The sequence below is a fragment of the Neodiprion virginianus genome, chromosome 6 (genome assembly GCF_021901495.1).
Source record: "Neodiprion virginianus isolate iyNeoVirg1 chromosome 6, iyNeoVirg1.1, whole genome shotgun sequence".
In the NCBI taxonomy this organism is placed as follows: Eukaryota; Metazoa; Arthropoda; class Insecta; order Hymenoptera; family Diprionidae; genus Neodiprion; species Neodiprion virginianus.
In genome coordinates this window covers 4,864,163-4,880,498 of record NC_060882.1, presented here as the reverse complement: position 1 = coordinate 4,880,498, position 16,336 = coordinate 4,864,163, and the positions used below count along the sequence as shown (strand labels likewise).

Here is a 16,336-nt window from a genome sequence, read left to right as displayed (position 1 = left end):
TAAAAATGACTCACGGCATTGAACAGGCCTTGCCGACAGGTAATGAGTTGTTCTTTTTCGCTGGCGACAGGGGAGCCGGAAATAAGCGCGGGCCGGAAATGACGTGGGTAACCCCTGCGTAGAACGTGCCCGGAAGCCGACCCTCGAGACGGATAGGAAAAAACACAACAAAACTGAATTAAAAAGAAAAAAAAAAAAACCCCGAGCACTCGGGCGAAACCAATTCAACAAAATTACCAAATTATCAAATTACGCAACTATAACCGCGGAACGCCGGCTCGCTTTTAATCGTGGATTTACGGGTTTTTCTTCATCGGTTCTCGATAAGGGATGTTTTTTCTTTCGCAATCCCACTCTCGTGATTATCACAAATATTCGTTGGATTCAGGTTCACAAGTATTAGTGAAGGATTTTTCCGTATTACAAATATCACGCTAACAATAAGCCGTGCGGCGGGTGTACACGGGAATCCTTTTCCATCAATATACGGCGCACTCTCTCAATAGCGCCGCGCAGAAAATGCAATGGTGCTGTTATTTCTATTACCGCATAAATAAAAACTTATTCCCATTTAAACTATTGACAAACAAGTATTTTTTCAAGCTAAAGTAAAATGAAATGGGACCGTAACCAATGTGTCTGCACCTGCGTGAGAGGCTGACCCTAATGAGAGAGCTTGCGACTTTTTTGGGTAGCGACCCTCGTGCGAAGTTAACTGGTGGGGGGCATCCGATTCCTGAAAAAATCACATCCCTTCTTGTACTATCACGGCCCTATTAAGAGAGTGCCCTTTATTTCCAAATTTCCTCACCGATGGCACCACAACCTGGACCAAAGAAATAATGCAACTCGCAACGAAAAGCTCAAAACTTGTAATGAAATTTGAAAATTTTATGCTTGTTTTTTGTAATATAATCTTCATCCGAATTCGAAAAGCTCGAATACTGTCCAGTTTTCTGGGAATTCAAGCTCAAGTTAGACTGTGTAAAAATAAGTCATGTGTACGTTGGGTTGCCTAAGGTAAGGCGGTGGAGTTGAGCAGCTTTGAATGCAAAGCCTATCTGGTTAGATGGGTCAATGAAGAATATATCCGCAACGTAGTAATCCGCAATTCGATTATAAAAATAAATTGCGGCCTTGTTTTGAAATTTAATTAATTGGGCGTGCAAAGTTATTTGTCTGTTTGCATTTCGATTACGGTATTTCGATTGGGGAAATTAAACACGTCACTTAGTATTGGCATTCTTAAAGCAATGAAACGAACCTTATTTCCTTCGTGTCGGGGTTAAGTCATTCTGCTGCTGTGGTTTATGGCATTACCGAGTGGAAATATACTTGACGCATTTACGGGCAAGCTTTATATAAGATTCCGACATTCGGGACTCGCACTTCAATCGCGCTTCTGCCTTTCACCGTAACGGTTTGGTCGCAACTTTCCGCTGCCATTGCAGCATTATTCAATTTACTCGACGCGTAATTACCAACGCAGACAATCACATTAAGCGCTACATTTTACACCAGTTCAGTGCTTGATCTCCGTCTTTTAGTCACATAATCTAGCCATGGCTGTATTTTATCTCCTTTTGATCCTGAGTGCAATTTTCGGAGCAATTTACTATTACTTGGAAAATTCGAGAATCGTTAAAATGGGTCACCTGATACCAGGTATGCATCGGAAATAAACTTTGACATTCCCAGAGGTATTATAGTCACTCACGAAGTGGATTTGCGACCAGGCAATGAATGTTTTTCAAATTTGGTTCATAAGGTTGATGTGCTTTCAGGACCACCGACTGTACCGTTCCTAGGTAATGCACTTATAGTGTTGAACGTGGAACCCACACAAATAATCGACACGCTGTCGCAATTTACTTCGTACGGTAAAGTGATCAGAGCATTCATGGGTCCATTATTGTACGTCTTCATCATAGACCCGAAGGATATCGAGATCATTTTAAGCAGTCACGTGCACATCGACAAGTCCTTTGAATACCGGTACTTTTCAGACTACCCAAAACTTAGCCAGTCCCCGTAAGATGAAGCATAATTCTTGGTTGTCTGCCGTAGGTTTTTCAAACCCTGGCTCGGCGAAGGCTTGCTCATCAGCACCGGTGAAAAGTGGAGGTCGCATCGGAAAATCATCGCACCAACCTTTCATTTGAGTATCCTCAGAACATTCGTGCCGTTATTCTACGAGAACAGTAAAGTCTTAGTATCGAAGATGCGGGAGGTAGTAGGCAAGGAATTTGATTGTCATGATTACCTGTCTGCTACTACCGTCGACATTTTGTTGGAAACAGCCATGGGCGTCAAAGACACTAAGATGGACGGAGCAGGCTTCGAATACGCGATGGCAGTTATGAAGTGAGTCTTCTTCTCAAGGGTTTGAGATGCATTTCGTAATATTGTGATATCAGCGATTCGTAAAAAAGTTATATCTTTGTTCAACAGAATGTGCGATATAGTTCATCGGCGGTCATACAAGTTGTGGACACGTTTTGACTTCTTTTTTAATTTAACCAAGTCTGCCAAAACGCAAGAAAAATTATTAGGTACTATTCACGGCTTGACTAACAATGTGATAAAAGAAAAGAGGAGTAAATACGACGCGACGGCGACACAAGATAAAATACGAATCAAATCAGTCGACAGTTGTAAGAATATTGAACCCGAAGTTTTCGAAAAAAATTCAACCGAGGAGAAAGTGGGGTATGATTATGTTAGAGACGACCTGGACGATATTGATGAGAATGATGTCGGTGAGTTCGTAACACATTTCTCTGTTCTACGCCCAGTAATGATGGTTTTAAATTTACGGCGATAAAGTTTGAAAATTCTTATAACCCAGGGGAAAAGAAACGGTTGGCATTTTTGGACTTGATGATGGAACTCGCCCGGAATGGGGCAAATTTAACCGACGTAGAAATAAAGGAAGAAGTCGATACGATTATGTTTGAAGTGAGTTTGATGAAGGATATACCGATATCATTAATTCCGGTTGTTTATGAAGTCTGATGTAATTTCAGGGACACGACACAACGGCTGCTGGATCGAGTTTTGTTCTGTGCTTGCTTGGATATTACCAGGACATTCAGGTTGGTGCTAATAATTGGTCATGTGTTTGAAAAAATTGTGTTGAACGTGCGACGTGAGAAGATAATAGGTGAAACACGGATTAAAGTCGTAGATGGATCTGATCGTTTTCTTTAACTTTTTTTTTTCTTCAGGAAAAAGTCTGTCAAGAATTGGACGAAATTTTTGAAGGTTCGGACAGGGAGACGACGTTCAACGACACTTTGGAAATGAAGTACCTCGAGAGAGTGATTTTGGAAACGCTCAGGCTGTTTCCTCCAGTTCCATTGATCGCGCGAAAGCTCAATGAAGACGTCAAGCTCGGTATTCAATGGATTATGTCGAACGATTTGATCTTTCGTAAAAGAAAGCTACCGGAAAGAAAGATTAACTGTCAATCATTTCAGTAACCGGAGGCTACGTTATACCCGAAGGAGCCACCGTTTTGATACCGACGTATCAGGTTCACCGGCAAGAGGAGATTTATCCGAATCCGGAACAGTTCAATCCGGACAATTTTTTACCCGAGAATATGCAGCAGAGACACTATTACGGCTTTATACCTTTCAGTGCCGGACCTAGGTGAGCTTAAGTTTCCTTCCGTGATTACGAAAATCTCGGGATTCACCATGGAAATAAATATTTTGGAAACAGATCCTGCGTCGGGAGGAAATACGCGATGTTGAAGCTCAAGGTTCTGCTGTCAACTGTCCTCCGGCACTATAAAATCCTGTCAGACGTACCGGTAAAGGAGTTCCACCTTGTGCCTGATATCATACTGAAGCGAGCGGATGGATTTCGGATCAGGATCGAACCGCGTAATGCTCGTGTGAGGTCTGAATCGCATTCTGCCCATTAAATTGATAACGGTTTTTGGCAAGTGAGGTGGGAAACATGGTTGTCAGTTTTCATTCCGGTCACTGTTATTCTCGGCTAACCTGCAGCTTTATTTTGTGTCCCATATTCTGTAGTAGGTATAAGGAAACGATGTATCTCCCGTTGTGAATTTCTTTTCACACCGTGAATAAATGTTCTATTTCTCATAACAACAGCGTCGGTAAAACTCGGTCATCGAATGATAAAATAGTCCTGTGCATGATTTGCAACTTTTTTTTTCACCCGTGTATTAATTTACCATCACGATTACTTGAATGTATCAGCAGATCACTTGATTGATCAAAAGTGTTCGTATACATTTCTAATAGGCTTAGAAAGTATAAGTAGCAAAGTTCGATTTGCATACGTAATTAAAAGGTTAAACGGAAGCGGCAACCACTAGCAGGTCAAGATATACGATGTATACTAAGTGTGTGCATGGTTGAGTATTTTTGATGAACGTAACAAGTTAAAGAACTGTAGAAATGCCTGTAACGTGATGCGTTTATTTTTCTAACCATGAGCAAAAACCGCATTCAATATCGGACCTGAACGAATGAAGAAGTTTGAAAACAGGCGTGTAGTACATACGTAACATCGACGAGATCACGGAGTTTTGACTTTAGGTTGACTGTGCGTAGGTAAATAAATCGCGGGAAAGAAGAGGCTCAATTTACATCAACAGAGAATAACATTGTTAATTAGCCAAGACTCATTTGTGCTACATCACACAGATTTCGGACTAAGATTACCGAGAACAATTTGTGTTTGTTTGAAACGAATCCGGGGTCTTGAGTTCATGATTATGAATAAAATTACTTCTTTGCCAGAAATCACGTACGATTATCAGTTTGACAAAACGTAGTTCCAAATTTACAATTTAACGAGGATGCTGTTTCAGCGTCCTGATTACTTCTGACTGTTCAGAAAGGCGATAACGTCTCGTCGATCCTCGGCCTTTTTAATTCCGGGAAATACCATTTTGGTACCAGGTACGAATTTCTTTGGCGCTTTTAGATACTCGTCCATATTGTTGTCGTTCCAAGTAACCCTTTTCGACTTCATCGCTTCGCTGTACGCGAAGCCAACTGCACCTATGTATTGGCACTCGTTAAAAAACGGCTAAAGCAGGCACTAATCTGGCATAAAGGTCACAGCCGGTTCTACCGACTTTAATATTCTCCCCTACATCAATCAAAACCTAAATCACGCTGACCGCATATTACCGGAACTTTTAAATCACGTTGAATATAAGGAAGCGAAATGACCTCGCCTGGTAAGACTCACTGCCACTTGACCGGCCTAAGATGCCGTTAAGGTTAGGTCCAATCTTGTGCTTTCCACCTTTATCCATCGTGTGACAAGTGGCGCAGAGTTTCGTGAATAATTTCTTTCCGTTGGCTGCGTCCCCCATGAATTGCTTGGGTGTAGAGTGCCCCGTTCCGCGACACTTGTAAATTGAGCCAAAGCTCCGTTCCAAGTTTCTCCCAAGACTATAGTCAAAGCCCAAGATCCACCAGTTTACAAGAATGTAAGTCACCTCCGGTCTGTCACATTTTGAAAATTCACCATCCTGAAGTGACATTCACGCGAAAAAAACGAAGGAGTCAAGACGTCAAGATTGGCGAAGTCGATCAAGAGTTAGCTTTCGGTAGCGAGATCTTTATGGTTAATTTTTGCGAAAACCGGAAATGGGCATTGAGAGAGAAATTACAACCGCACCTCAAACAAGAAATAATACTAATTATTACTCATAAATACATAAAAATAACTTAACATAAGTAAAACAGTATTTTCGCCAAGTTCGCATGGACATGGTAGTTAAGCTAAAAGTAACAAGGGTTAATTCCCGGTCGCTATTCCAGCTTTTTGTTGTTTGAGAACATATTTGTGAGCCAAAAGTTCGATAGTCCAAGGTATGATGCCGAGTAACATTACCCCTATAAGCATGTACTGTGCAATAACATAGCTGCCGGTCCAATCCTTCACGAATCCTGTGTACAAAAAAGTTCGACACATTGTGTTTCGTAGCTCGACATATGCCATTCGATGATGCTTCGGATGCGTGACACTCACCTGTCGCTGGGGAAATAAAAATTGTAAGACATCCATTGATGACTGAGAAGAGCCCGTAGGCTGCGGAGAATTTCTCGATGCAGAAATGTTCGGCGAGAACCAGTGGCTGAGGTACTAGAAACCAGGAACGCGCTAGTCCAGAGAATGACATCACGACGACGATGTCAATCAGAGAGGTGCAGTATAAAAACGCTGTGAACGGTGGACCGATGTGAAGGGTGAGCCGAAAATGTAAATGGTAATTGAAAGCTCACCTAATCTACCACAGAGCAGAGCATAGGTCGCCCCAAGGACTAAATTCCTGGCTTTCACCTTGAAGAACATGGCGAAGACGACGAGAGCAACTCTGGATACCAACTCAGCAATGGCGGCTGCAGTAAGGGCCAGAGCAGTCTCCTGCTTGTTGTATCCACCGTTGGCCATTATTATTGGAACAAATGAACCGAACGTCAGGTCACTCACAAAAATGAAGCTCATTCCCGTACATATATTAACAAAGGAATGGTCGTGCAGCAGCGACACTTCGAAGAAGTTTCCCAAGATTGACCTGAATAATGAAAGGTTGACAATTTACGAATCGTTCCGATTTTAGCTGAAGAATTACCAAATATCTTACAGTATCGTCTTTTTCTCCGTAGATTCGTTCTTCTTTGTCATATCGGCGATCGAATGACCCACATCACCAAACGCCCCGATACCCGGCATGCTGGACACACTTGTAGCCGTTATCATGGGAATTTGATTCGACAGCATGTCCAGAGTTGACCCCTTGCTTTTTCTAAAATGACATCCATTCTCAATATCATAATCGGAATCGACGTGATCCTCAGACCGATGAGGTGCCTGAAAAAATAAACGAGTTGTGCATGGCAGGATAAGCTCGTTACAAAAAAAGCTATGCTGACTGAAATTAGAGTATAAAACTTTCAAGTGCACCTTCAAGCGATCGATCAATAGCGGCTTTTCGTTCTCCAATTCGACTTTGAGGCTCGGAACGCTTTTATTTTTCTCCCAGCCTTGTTCATCGTCCAAATATTTTCTTTCGATTGGAATAATTTTTTTCCCCTCCATTAAAATGTCATTATTACCACTGGATTTAAAGTTCGTTACATGTCCAACATTTCCGCCGGGTTTATGCCTAATTATTTTTGGTTTTTTGAAGTGGTTCTCCACTGGACTTATCGTGAACATTCCAAGGATTGCGTGGAAGCTCAACCCAGCAAGCAAAGTCAAACAGCCTGAGGCCGGAAAAAATGTCATGAAGGATGGCCTGATGGCGTGCGGAAAATTAGGAAAAAACTATTTGGTGCAAGTTTAAGAGTAGTTTCTCACCCCGAAAACCATAAGTTCTTAGGAAATACTCGATTAGGGACGGATAGAATATTGCGCCAAAACCAACAACCACTTGTTGCGCAGTCATCACCTGGAATCCAAGTTTATTGTCAGTGAAAGAGGAGGTTTATTTTAAAAAATCTCGATCGACGAGAGAGGTTGATTATTATTGGTTACCAATGCCCTGCGCTTGACAAAGTATGCGTTCATACTGGTGTTGATGATGCTGAGAACCATGCCAACTCCCATCCCTTGGATAAAAAAGCAGGCCGCCAGGTAGGGTACGTTCGGGATAAAAATCGTGGCCAAATTTGCAATTGAAAAAATCATGGCTCCGCACACAGCCACATGCCTAATGTTGTGCCTCTTGAGAAGCTCGTTGCAGAAAAGACCTTGAAGTAAACGACATTGATTTGCACATGGATCAAGGTACAAATTTTATCGGGTGCATTTCTTTCTCTCAGACTCTGACCGTTTGTATAAAATACATGCGTATTTATTTACGAGTATTATTTTTTCCAACTACGTCATTGTCCTGAGAACACGCAAGATATGAACGGAATTGGTCGCGTCAACTTTCAATCCTACTATGAAAATATCTGCTCCGCATGTTAGCCTCTGTTGATGAAGCAGTCTGAAGAGGATGAAGTGATTTGAAAATTTTTCAACATTATACAAAGCTGACGGTGATTCTTAGCAACGTAGTTTTCTGGGCTACGCTCATAAATAATGTCCCGTGTAACGAGAATTTTTCTTACGTTCTCAAAATGTCCCAATTTACGTAGTTATCATTCTTTCTTTCGCAACTGACGTGTTTGACTTGAGCTTAAATGATGCGTGTCACGTTTAATTAACCTTGTGCGAGATAAAAAGAAACACTACTAATTGAATCGAAGAAGTGATCCATGTCTGAAATGAGTCTATTTTATTTACACGTATCTTTTGCGATTGCGACAATGTAGCGGTTAGATCGCTAATCCTTTTGCTTTTTCTTTCTACTTCACCTTTTTATTATTATTCGAGAAAACAAGAAATGTCCGTATTAATCGTTGATCGACGATTTAAGTAACTTACCGGCAAATGAAAAACTGAACATGAACATGGCGTTCATCAAAGTTAGGGCTGATCCATCACTCCCGGTCGTTTCTAAAAAGTCGCCGTATACTAATCCAAGCGATGATGTCGGGCAGAGACAAACTATCTGAGGAAACGGTTACACACGTACATGAGCCTCCGTAAAATACGAAAGCCTAAATCTCAAAGAAAATTATTTTCATTGCGGCATAAAAAATTCAAGGTCAATACATCGCGTTCAATTATAAATGTTACAATCCTGATTACTGCCCGTTATCCTCAGAAAAAGAGGTTATTACTAGTAGAAGAAAAAGAAAACGTTGCGGGTTTGAAGAGGAACGTTTTATAGACTAGATTTCGGAATTTAACGGTGCAATCAATAAGATGCAAAAAAAAATATATAGACACATATTGAGTGCCTACGTATGATATGGCAGTCCCTGCGGCAACCATCCATCCCCAGCCCCCATCGGGTGCCAATTCTTCCGCAGTCGGTTGCAAGACGCGCTGTGGAAGAGGCGAAGCGATTTCCTTTTTCGATTCATCCTGACGATGTCCGTCAACGTTTTGTGTCATCGTCATCGTGAAACTCACCAATTTTGGTTAATAAGCACCTTGTTATCTCGTTTCAATATTTATTTACGTACAACGTCCTTTTTATTTATTTTTTTACACGCATTGCTTTTGTGAACCAGTCTTCTTTTCTCTTATTATGGCAACCCTCGTGACACCAGCATAATAATCCAGTTCAATTAACAGCAGGTAAAATTTTTAAGTCAAAGTTTAACGTGTCTCCTACGACGTCTATTGGAAAAGTGAGAATTAAACTTTTGTCGGACAACGCCGTCCAATTTCAACCGCACAGAGAACGGACTAGAGTCCAATAAAAGGAGCCGAACGTCTACCACTCTTACCCGGCTTGTTTATGGAAAAGACTTTATCTGTAGTCAGACTAACTGTACATATGGGTGTCTCATGAGTTCATCACCGCTCTTATCCGCCACACGTACAAACGTCGGGGGTTAGTTGCATTGAGATATCGTTCTATTGGAATGAGAAAAATTCAACAATCATCCTTGCTCCACCGACCCATTTACCTCATCTTGTTGAAATTTTCGTTCATAACGACAAAGATTTAGTTGAATACGTTGTTTTATATTCACCGTGACGAAACGTGGGCTTGTGATTAGTACTCTTTTCCTACAACAAATACTGGATATTAATCAAACAATTAAAAGCGCAAATCACGTTCTTCGCAATTCTGATAAACCTGTTCATTGAACCCTCTACTGCATGAAATCTTGTTCTTTTTCAGCCTTGGTCGTGTCATAATCACCTTATTTTTAGTAGTAATCGCAAGGCGAGTGAAAAATAAAATCGTTGCAATTTCTCGAGACTCTCAATCACCATTTGGAGTAAAACGTCGGTGACAATTTTCAGACCAGATTATTTTCAATTACAGGCGATATCTACCCGTTTGACCCAAACAAAAATCAGCAGGGATAATTTGTTCGAAAGACACATGCATATTGTATCATAACGTTCCGTTTTTCAGATTCAAGTAGTGTTAGTAATTTTTAAAATAGGCAACACGAATGTCCCTAGTCTGATTCATTCTCAATGTTTGTGCAGATGACTTTGTGCAATTGGTGGAAAATCTCCCACTCAAAGTGGAGTGCATGTTTGCATTGAATCCAGCGTTTTCCACAGAGATCAGCCGAGCGGTTCGATTGCATCTAAATCGTGTAATAAACCTCACGTGGTAAATCACTGTGACTTGCGAGTTTTACCTACTCTCGCCCGTATTCCGGATAAAATAAATTTGTAAATACTTGCGTAGTCACGCGGCAAATAACAACGATTGTGTACACAAGTTCTCACAGCGTTATCTCCTCAATAGTCATGAGGTCTCAGCTTCTAGAAAAAAATCGTGTATCCATGTTCACCAACATAACACGAACCTTATTTTCCCTCTTTTTAATCTCGGTGTCCATTTTTTTTTCTATTGCGCGACATCCTTGAACCAGAAAATCTATGTAACAGAATCGATTGTGAATTAAAATGTGCGTCGTGTTTGCACTGCAAGATTATGCGCTCCATATCGATAACTTCATCTGCAGCCAAACTAAATTCGTCCCTAACGATTCTTCACTTCGACGAATAGACGAGTATCAGAATAATAATTTCTTGTCGATAGTTTAAGTAAACCAAAATATGTAAACCTGCATGCTTGTACAGGTTTTGTGTTTGGATGCTCTACTTTTGCGTATATCTTTGAAAATTCTGGTCATTTTGCAGCAATACGCCGATAAACGATAACGCCACCCATACAATCTTATAATCTGATATTATAACTACAGACAAGTTGCCCATTTGTTGTGACGTATAATTTACTGAAGAACGAAAAAACGATGCTGCATTCTCTTAAGACAATTTGAATACGGAAAGAACCGTATTTGCTGTCTCGTAATATGACGTTTTGGTCAGGCTGATTTTGGTTTAAAATATCTTAGATCATCCAGGGGTCACAGGCAAGCTCTCTGATTTCAGCCGTTACATCGAATACGGATGACATTCTTGGAAGCTACGCTTCACACCTGAAGCAAGGCCACTCGTTTATCATCGCAGCGCTTCGCGGAATACTATCTTTAATAATTTGTCGATGCATAATATTTTTCTTTTCTTTTCGCAGAATACCTATTTGGATCGACAGTAATGAACCGGGAACGCGTATCTAATCACTTGACCAAAATGGTGAAACTCCAAGGGTGCAAGAATGTCGCCCAGCTGGACCGATTGATTCAAAAACAAGGAGTCTGAAGGTCCCGACTGTTGACCGTGATCACATGGTGGGAAAACGTGAGTCACATATTTGTAATCATTATAGATACAGGTTCAAATTATGCGTGGAGGGTTCACAGTTCAGAGATAATGTTGGACGTACTATAAAAAAGTAGAAATTATCGTGGCGTTCGATTACTTCTCTTATACTTTAGCGAAAATCAACGACGTTAATTACTGTTTCGAACGAATAGATATAGAAGTGTAACATTTTTTTTTTTTCATTTCGGAATCGCAACTTTTACACTGAAACGTAATTTGTTTCGCAAAAGTAGCTTCAGTTATATACCGTTACATTGACGGAAACAAGTATTCATGTCCTTTCGGTTGGTTGCGTTGAAGATTTTCAACTTTATACTGTTTGAGAATTGATGGATAAACGGGACAGTTTTCTGTGCTTATGGAACTGAGCATTCAGAGGATGAAACATAGGTGGTGGTACGGCTGTTCTGTAAAATCTACCAACAATGAGATATGTTAAAGTTCGCTTAATTGTAAATGACACGCATGATCACATGAAGGTGGATTGGACATATCGCCAAACTGTCACGCAGTTGTGCGTAATCCGATTACCGTTTACGTTGATATAGATGATACGCAATCGCACCATCTCGTTTCGAACTGACAATCCATCGATCGAAGTAGTGATAAAATGGTCTCATTGTCAATTGATATTGCCTAATGCCGATATCGCCCGTGGAATTTGCCTGACGAATTCTTTGAGTCTCGATTCACCTGACGGAACGTTGTATTTCGCATCGTCAGAAACGGGAAGCTCGTCCTGGTGAGACCGGAAAAGTTTAAGAGGATCTCATCATGAAGGGACAGACCAAGAAGCTCGTGCCACCGGATGGTGGGTGGGGATGGATGGCTTGTCTGGGAAACAGTCTGATAAACGTAATCAGAAAAAAATTTTCCGAACATTATAACATTACTTGTGAACAGTCTTCCAATGCCGAGATAAAACGGTTTTCTCGGCGTGATAATTAAATCTACGCAATACCCACCAGTTCTGAAATTTTATTTGCCACGTTTCTTATCCAAGCACGTTCGTTGACGTCAATTTCAAGAATCATAAAGATGTCTCAACACTATTTCTCTTGCGCAAAGTAATGGAAAAGATGAAATAACAGCAATAAACTTATATTGTAGGGTGAGTAATTACGTGCAAATATTTTTCAGATCTCGCTTCGTTCTTTGGACCCATCATTTGGCCTACTTTTTGGAGATATGCTGAAGGAACTGAACGTAACAACGGTTGGAGGCACCTTGATAATAGGGATCCTCGAATCAGTGGTGAATTTCTCAGGTAAATATATCTTCATCTTATCTTCCATTGTATCCGAAAAGTTTGTAAAAATGAAAAGTAATCAGACCTGTTGACGTAGGTATGTTCGTGGGTCCGGCGATAAAGAAATTCGGCTGTCGTAAAATAGGAATAATCGGCGCCTGCTTAAGCTGCACAGGTTTAATCCTAACGTCGCAGGCAAACAGTGTAGCTTACATAATCTGTACCTACAGCGTCCTCGGTGGTTAGTATGATAATTGATGAAACTAAAATAATTCACGAGAAAGTGAGTCTGTAACTATTACGTACAGTACTGTATGGTTATTGATGATTTCCCCCAGGAATTGGGATAGGATTTGCAATGTCAGCAGGTTTCGTTTCACTGCATAGCTACTTTATTCAGAAACGAACCCAAGCTGTTGGACTTTCAATGGCCGGTACTACTCTGGGAATGATGTGCATGCCGCAGGTAGGGCTCCCAGATAGAACACACGTGTAGGTAAAGTCTAAATGACCGTCTAAAATGCGTATAATATCCGTAAAATGCATTAATTGTGGATAATATACATATTATAGACGGTCGCATAGACTTGATCTATAATACGTGGGTTTTATCTCGGAGCTGATTTATTATTTGCCATCCACCGCCATGTTCCTCTTTGCCAAATGATGCACACGACGATGAATGGTGGATGAAATGGTGAATACGCTGGTTTTGTAGATCGTGCACTTACTTCTGATTCACTACAATTTTCGCGGTGCCGTTCTCATCATCGGTGGCTTGGCTTTGCATTCAGTCCTTGGTTCTTGCCTCCTTCAACCTGTATCCTGGCACTTGGTACCAGATCCCGACGACAAGGTAGGACAATGTCTAAAACCGTACGAGAATTAAAGCGCGCAAAACTGTCCAGTCTGATCACACTGATACTTTAAATTCTTTAATTTGGTGAGGAGATATTTGTAAACCAAAAGAAAAGAAATGGTGTTAAGACATGAAAAATGTTCTAGCTGAAGTCGGAAACTTTAAAGTCAAACGGGAGGGTGTCGGAAGGAGAGAAGCTATTGAAGAAAGATGACAATGGGACGTCGAATGGATATCGGCGAAAAAGCACTTCCTCTGACATGTCTAGCGTGGATCTATCGACGAATAGCGTATCGAACGGGAACAATAGTGAGTTGCGGTGTAACGTGGTGAACCACGAGGTGCAAAGATGATTGAGTCCAACGGTTTTTAGATAAAAAATTACAAGATCACGAGGAAGACTCTGAGAAAAATGAACCGAGTGACGAGCAAACGGCATGGCAGTCGGCTAAAGCAAAAATTATCGCCTTTTTCGACTTGGATTTACTCACAAATATCACGTACCTTAACACCGTTATCGGCGTTGGCTTGTTCTCGTTGGCGGAATCGAACTTCAAAATGATAACACCGTTTTTCTTAGCAAGCATCGGTGAGCTCAAAACAAACGCTTCTAGTCTCCATTCTTGATTGAACGGGGTTTTCGCAACAGTAAAAGTGATATGAAACGTATTTTCAGGGATGGTGCCAGGTGAGATAGCCTTTTGCCTTTCTCTCACCGCCTTTGCGGATGTCGTGACCAGACTAACGATGCCAATGATATTCGGAAAGTTGAAACTCGCGAACAGGAAGGTCTTTTGGGTCAGTTCATTTCTGGTTGGCATCAGCCGTTCGAGTAAGTGTTAGGTGCTCGTAGTTTCATGACACCGAATAAACAGCGAGGTTACGTGTGGAAATTGGTTTTCAGCGATGGCACAACAAGTGGCGGGCAAAATTCTGATGGCCAATCTGATTTTCAATGGATTCTTACGAGGCATTACGTTGACGAATCTCAATCTTAGCGTTACCGAAAGTTGCCCACCCTCCAAAGTCCCCTCGGCCCTGGGAATGTTGATGGTTTTCAAGGGTCTGTTCGTTGCTGGCTTAGGGCCTGTATTAGGTACGTTGAACATATTCTCAACGATCTTTTGGAGATAAGAAAATGTGTCATTCAAATTTAAGCTGATTCACCGCCTGTAATTTTCAGGGCACATCAGGGACTGGACTGGAAGCTATCAAATATGCATACACTCGATGACGGTATCGATTATGCTGTGTACAACATCATGGGGGATAGAATTTGCAGTGAAAGAGATTCGCAAGCGAATGGATAGCAGTTCCCAACGCGAGGTTGGTGTCAGGAGTAAAATGGTTTAAACTACCAGGGAATTGGCGCAATGATCATCACCGTAATGAATTACTGTCTGCACTGCTGATCCGTAGACCTCATTGATCGATGATCGCAAGTGAAAATAAGATTGAAGAAAAAGAGGACAGTAATGCTGTTCTCATTTTCTTTTCCTTCTTTATTTTTTGCCAAAACTGTCGAACAATTCATTCGTCAGGTTTAATTTATACGGAGGCAAGATTAAGAGAGTGATCGATAATTATTTCAATGCATGAGCAGCGTTGTCTAGATACATGCGTAGCTCGTGTCTGTGATAAAAGCGCATATCAACTGTGAAACATTTGCGTGGATAAGCATCTGAAGCGATTAATGGCGTTTCAGTTATCTTTATCCACTGGGATCAACTTCGCTGGTTCTTAAATAATTTATTCATTGACCGCTATATCCGTCTAAATCCGCAATATGTAAGCGAGAGTACAAAATAAGTTGGTAGATATTCATGTACAAAACACCGCGATATAAAATGCTTAGCGATGGAACTTTAGATATTCAAGCTGTAAAATAAATACGTTATTTATTCTATTTCATTCTATACTTCATGTCGGTCCATTGGGTCTCGTTGGCTGCTTCGCCCGAGGTGAAATTATCAAGATAACAGAGTCTATCGCTCTATCAAATTTCGCCATGAATCAAATTGTTATTCAGGTTTTGACGGGTAATTTGAACCAAAATTCGAAACCAACTTGCTTGCCGACCTGCAAAAAGTTTTACAACACGTGGTGCGATCTGTAGTCGGTTTTCAACTCCAACTCTTACGGATCCAGTTTGTAGCATGCGGGAATGACCGGTTATCTTTCTCCGTCGTTCAAGCGTGCTCTCTTCTTGCCTCTCTATTTCTCTCTTACCGTTAGCACGCGGGGCAAGAGTGAAGCTGGCCATTCGCCCCGCATTGTGTTCTGCTGCGACGGACTTGATTCGTAGTCGGCCCTGTCGCCCTGCATACGACTTCGAACCGTTGTGACGCTGCGACATTACGTTCGTATTGTTTGTAATCGACGGATGTAAGTGTGAATAGTGTTTTTCCGCTCTCGGTGTTTGATGTGTGACGAACGCTTCATCAGAATGCTGATTATTGAAGTCGTGAACGAGGGTCTTTTGAGAAAAGACGTAAATATCGAGCAGACATTAAACCAAACACACCGATTTCCCGCATCTACATAAGTCTGTAGAGTAATTCTTGTGCAACATTGACTTGGAAAAATGGGGGGGGATTTTACGAAAAAGGTGAGACTTGGCTCCAAATTTTAATTGACAATTCGACTTTTAAGCTATTTGAAATCGTGAAAATTGTGGATTATCAAACGATTTGAACCTATACGGCAAATCATCCTCGAGATATACCCGGAATTTTATATCCAAAGAAATTCAATGAGTTGTCTGTGCGAGAAAGATAAGAACCGATAAAGAAAGTTACCGATGGATCATCGTTGGAACAAGGTCCGTATGCTCCTCGTTTTCTTTCTTTGTCAACAGTTAAATTGAAAAGCCAATAATCGTGTGTGCGTACGTTCAGACCCAAAACGACACTGTT

The 16,336-nt window shown here is 41.2% G+C and overlaps 4 protein-coding genes across 6 annotated transcripts; 2 read left to right on the top strand and 2 right to left on the bottom strand.

Moving 5' to 3' along the window:
• The first annotated feature begins 1,391 nt into the window (after positions 1 to 1,391).
• Positions 1,392 to 4,118, top strand: LOC124308116 (cytochrome P450 4g15-like). Its single transcript, XM_046770493.1, has 9 exons — positions 1,392 to 1,665; positions 1,785 to 1,995; positions 2,068 to 2,364; positions 2,452 to 2,759; positions 2,849 to 2,958; positions 3,027 to 3,095; positions 3,228 to 3,396; positions 3,480 to 3,654; positions 3,727 to 4,118. The coding sequence occupies exons 1-9, from the start codon at positions 1,563 to 1,565 to the stop codon at positions 3,929 to 3,931; spliced, it is 1,647 nt and encodes a 548-aa protein (XP_046626449.1). The 5' UTR covers positions 1,392 to 1,562; the 3' UTR covers positions 3,932 to 4,118.
• Positions 4,119 to 4,831: 713 nt separating this feature from the next.
• Positions 4,832 to 5,525, bottom strand: LOC124308120 (cytochrome c-1-like). Its single transcript, XM_046770500.1, has 2 exons — positions 5,236 to 5,525; positions 4,832 to 5,042 (listed from the first exon to the last, which is right to left on the bottom strand). The coding sequence occupies exons 1-2, from the start codon at positions 5,360 to 5,362 to the stop codon at positions 4,858 to 4,860; spliced, it is 312 nt and encodes a 103-aa protein (XP_046626456.1). The 5' UTR covers positions 5,363 to 5,525; the 3' UTR covers positions 4,832 to 4,857.
• Positions 5,526 to 5,671: 146 nt separating this feature from the next.
• On the bottom strand, positions 5,672 to 9,368 carry LOC124308115 (monocarboxylate transporter 9). Its single transcript, XM_046770492.1, has 9 exons — positions 8,854 to 9,368; positions 8,431 to 8,557; positions 7,534 to 7,748; positions 7,357 to 7,447; positions 6,961 to 7,262; positions 6,641 to 6,867; positions 6,279 to 6,571; positions 6,025 to 6,216; positions 5,672 to 5,942 (listed from the first exon to the last, which is right to left on the bottom strand). Exons 1-9 carry the CDS (start codon positions 9,010 to 9,012, stop codon positions 5,791 to 5,793), a joined length of 1,758 nt encoding a protein of 585 aa, XP_046626448.1. The 5' UTR covers positions 9,013 to 9,368; the 3' UTR covers positions 5,672 to 5,790.
• LOC124308118 (monocarboxylate transporter 1-like) lies at positions 8,962 to 15,575 on the top strand. Of its 3 annotated transcripts, XM_046770495.1 has the most exons (11): positions 8,962 to 9,032; positions 11,123 to 11,289; positions 12,454 to 12,580; positions 12,660 to 12,803; positions 12,901 to 13,028; positions 13,281 to 13,418; positions 13,568 to 13,730; positions 13,795 to 14,010; positions 14,098 to 14,253; positions 14,326 to 14,517; positions 14,605 to 15,574. In XM_046770495.1, exons 3-11 carry the CDS (start codon positions 12,502 to 12,504, stop codon positions 14,772 to 14,774), a joined length of 1,386 nt encoding a protein of 461 aa, XP_046626451.1. In that variant the 5' UTR covers positions 8,962 to 9,032; positions 11,123 to 11,289; positions 12,454 to 12,501; the 3' UTR covers positions 14,775 to 15,574. The 3 variants fall into 3 exon arrangements, with proteins under 3 accessions (XP_046626451.1, XP_046626450.1, XP_046626452.1); XM_046770494.1 differs by lacking the exons at positions 8,962 to 9,032; positions 11,123 to 11,289 and adding an exon at positions 11,979 to 12,168; XM_046770496.1 differs by lacking the exons at positions 8,962 to 9,032; positions 11,123 to 11,289 and adding an exon at positions 12,297 to 12,380 and having other exon boundaries at positions 14,605 to 15,575.
• Positions 15,576 to 16,336: the final 761 nt, after the last annotated feature.

Coding starts and splice junctions, on each gene's coding strand:
- LOC124308116 (XM_046770493.1), top strand. CDS start 1,563: ATGGCTGTATTTTATCTCCTTTTGATCCTGAGTGCAATTTTCGGAGCA. Junction 1,996..2,067: donor GACAAGTCCTTTGAATACCG/GTACTTTTCAGA, acceptor TGTCTGCCGTAG/GTTTTTCAAACCCTGGCTCG. Junction 2,959..3,026: donor TCGATACGATTATGTTTGAA/GTGAGTTTGATG, acceptor ATGTAATTTCAG/GGACACGACACAACGGCTGC.
- LOC124308118 (XM_046770494.1), top strand. CDS start 12,088: ATGAAGGGACAGACCAAGAAGCTCGTGCCACCGGATGGTGGGTGGGGA. Junction 12,169..12,453: donor TGGGAAACAGTCTGATAAAC/GTAATCAGAAAA, acceptor AATATTTTTCAG/ATCTCGCTTCGTTCTTTGGA. Junction 13,419..13,567: donor TACCAGATCCCGACGACAAG/GTAGGACAATGT, acceptor AAAATGTTCTAG/CTGAAGTCGGAAACTTTAAA.
- LOC124308120 (XM_046770500.1), bottom strand. CDS start 5,362: ATGGGGGACGCAGCCAACGGAAAGAAATTATTCACGAAACTCTGCGCC. Junction 5,043..5,235: donor CTTAGGCCGGTCAAGTGGCA/GTGAGTCTTACC, acceptor GCCAATACATAG/GTGCAGTTGGCTTCGCGTAC.
- LOC124308115 (XM_046770492.1), bottom strand. CDS start 9,012: ATGACGATGACACAAAACGTTGACGGACATCGTCAGGATGAATCGAAA. Junction 7,749..8,430: donor GTTCAGTTTTTCATTTGCCG/GTAAGTTACTTA, acceptor GTTTACTTCAAG/GTCTTTTCTGCAACGAGCTT. Junction 5,943..6,024: donor TTTTATTTCCCCAGCGACAG/GTGAGTGTCACG, acceptor TTTTGTACACAG/GATTCGTGAAGGATTGGACC.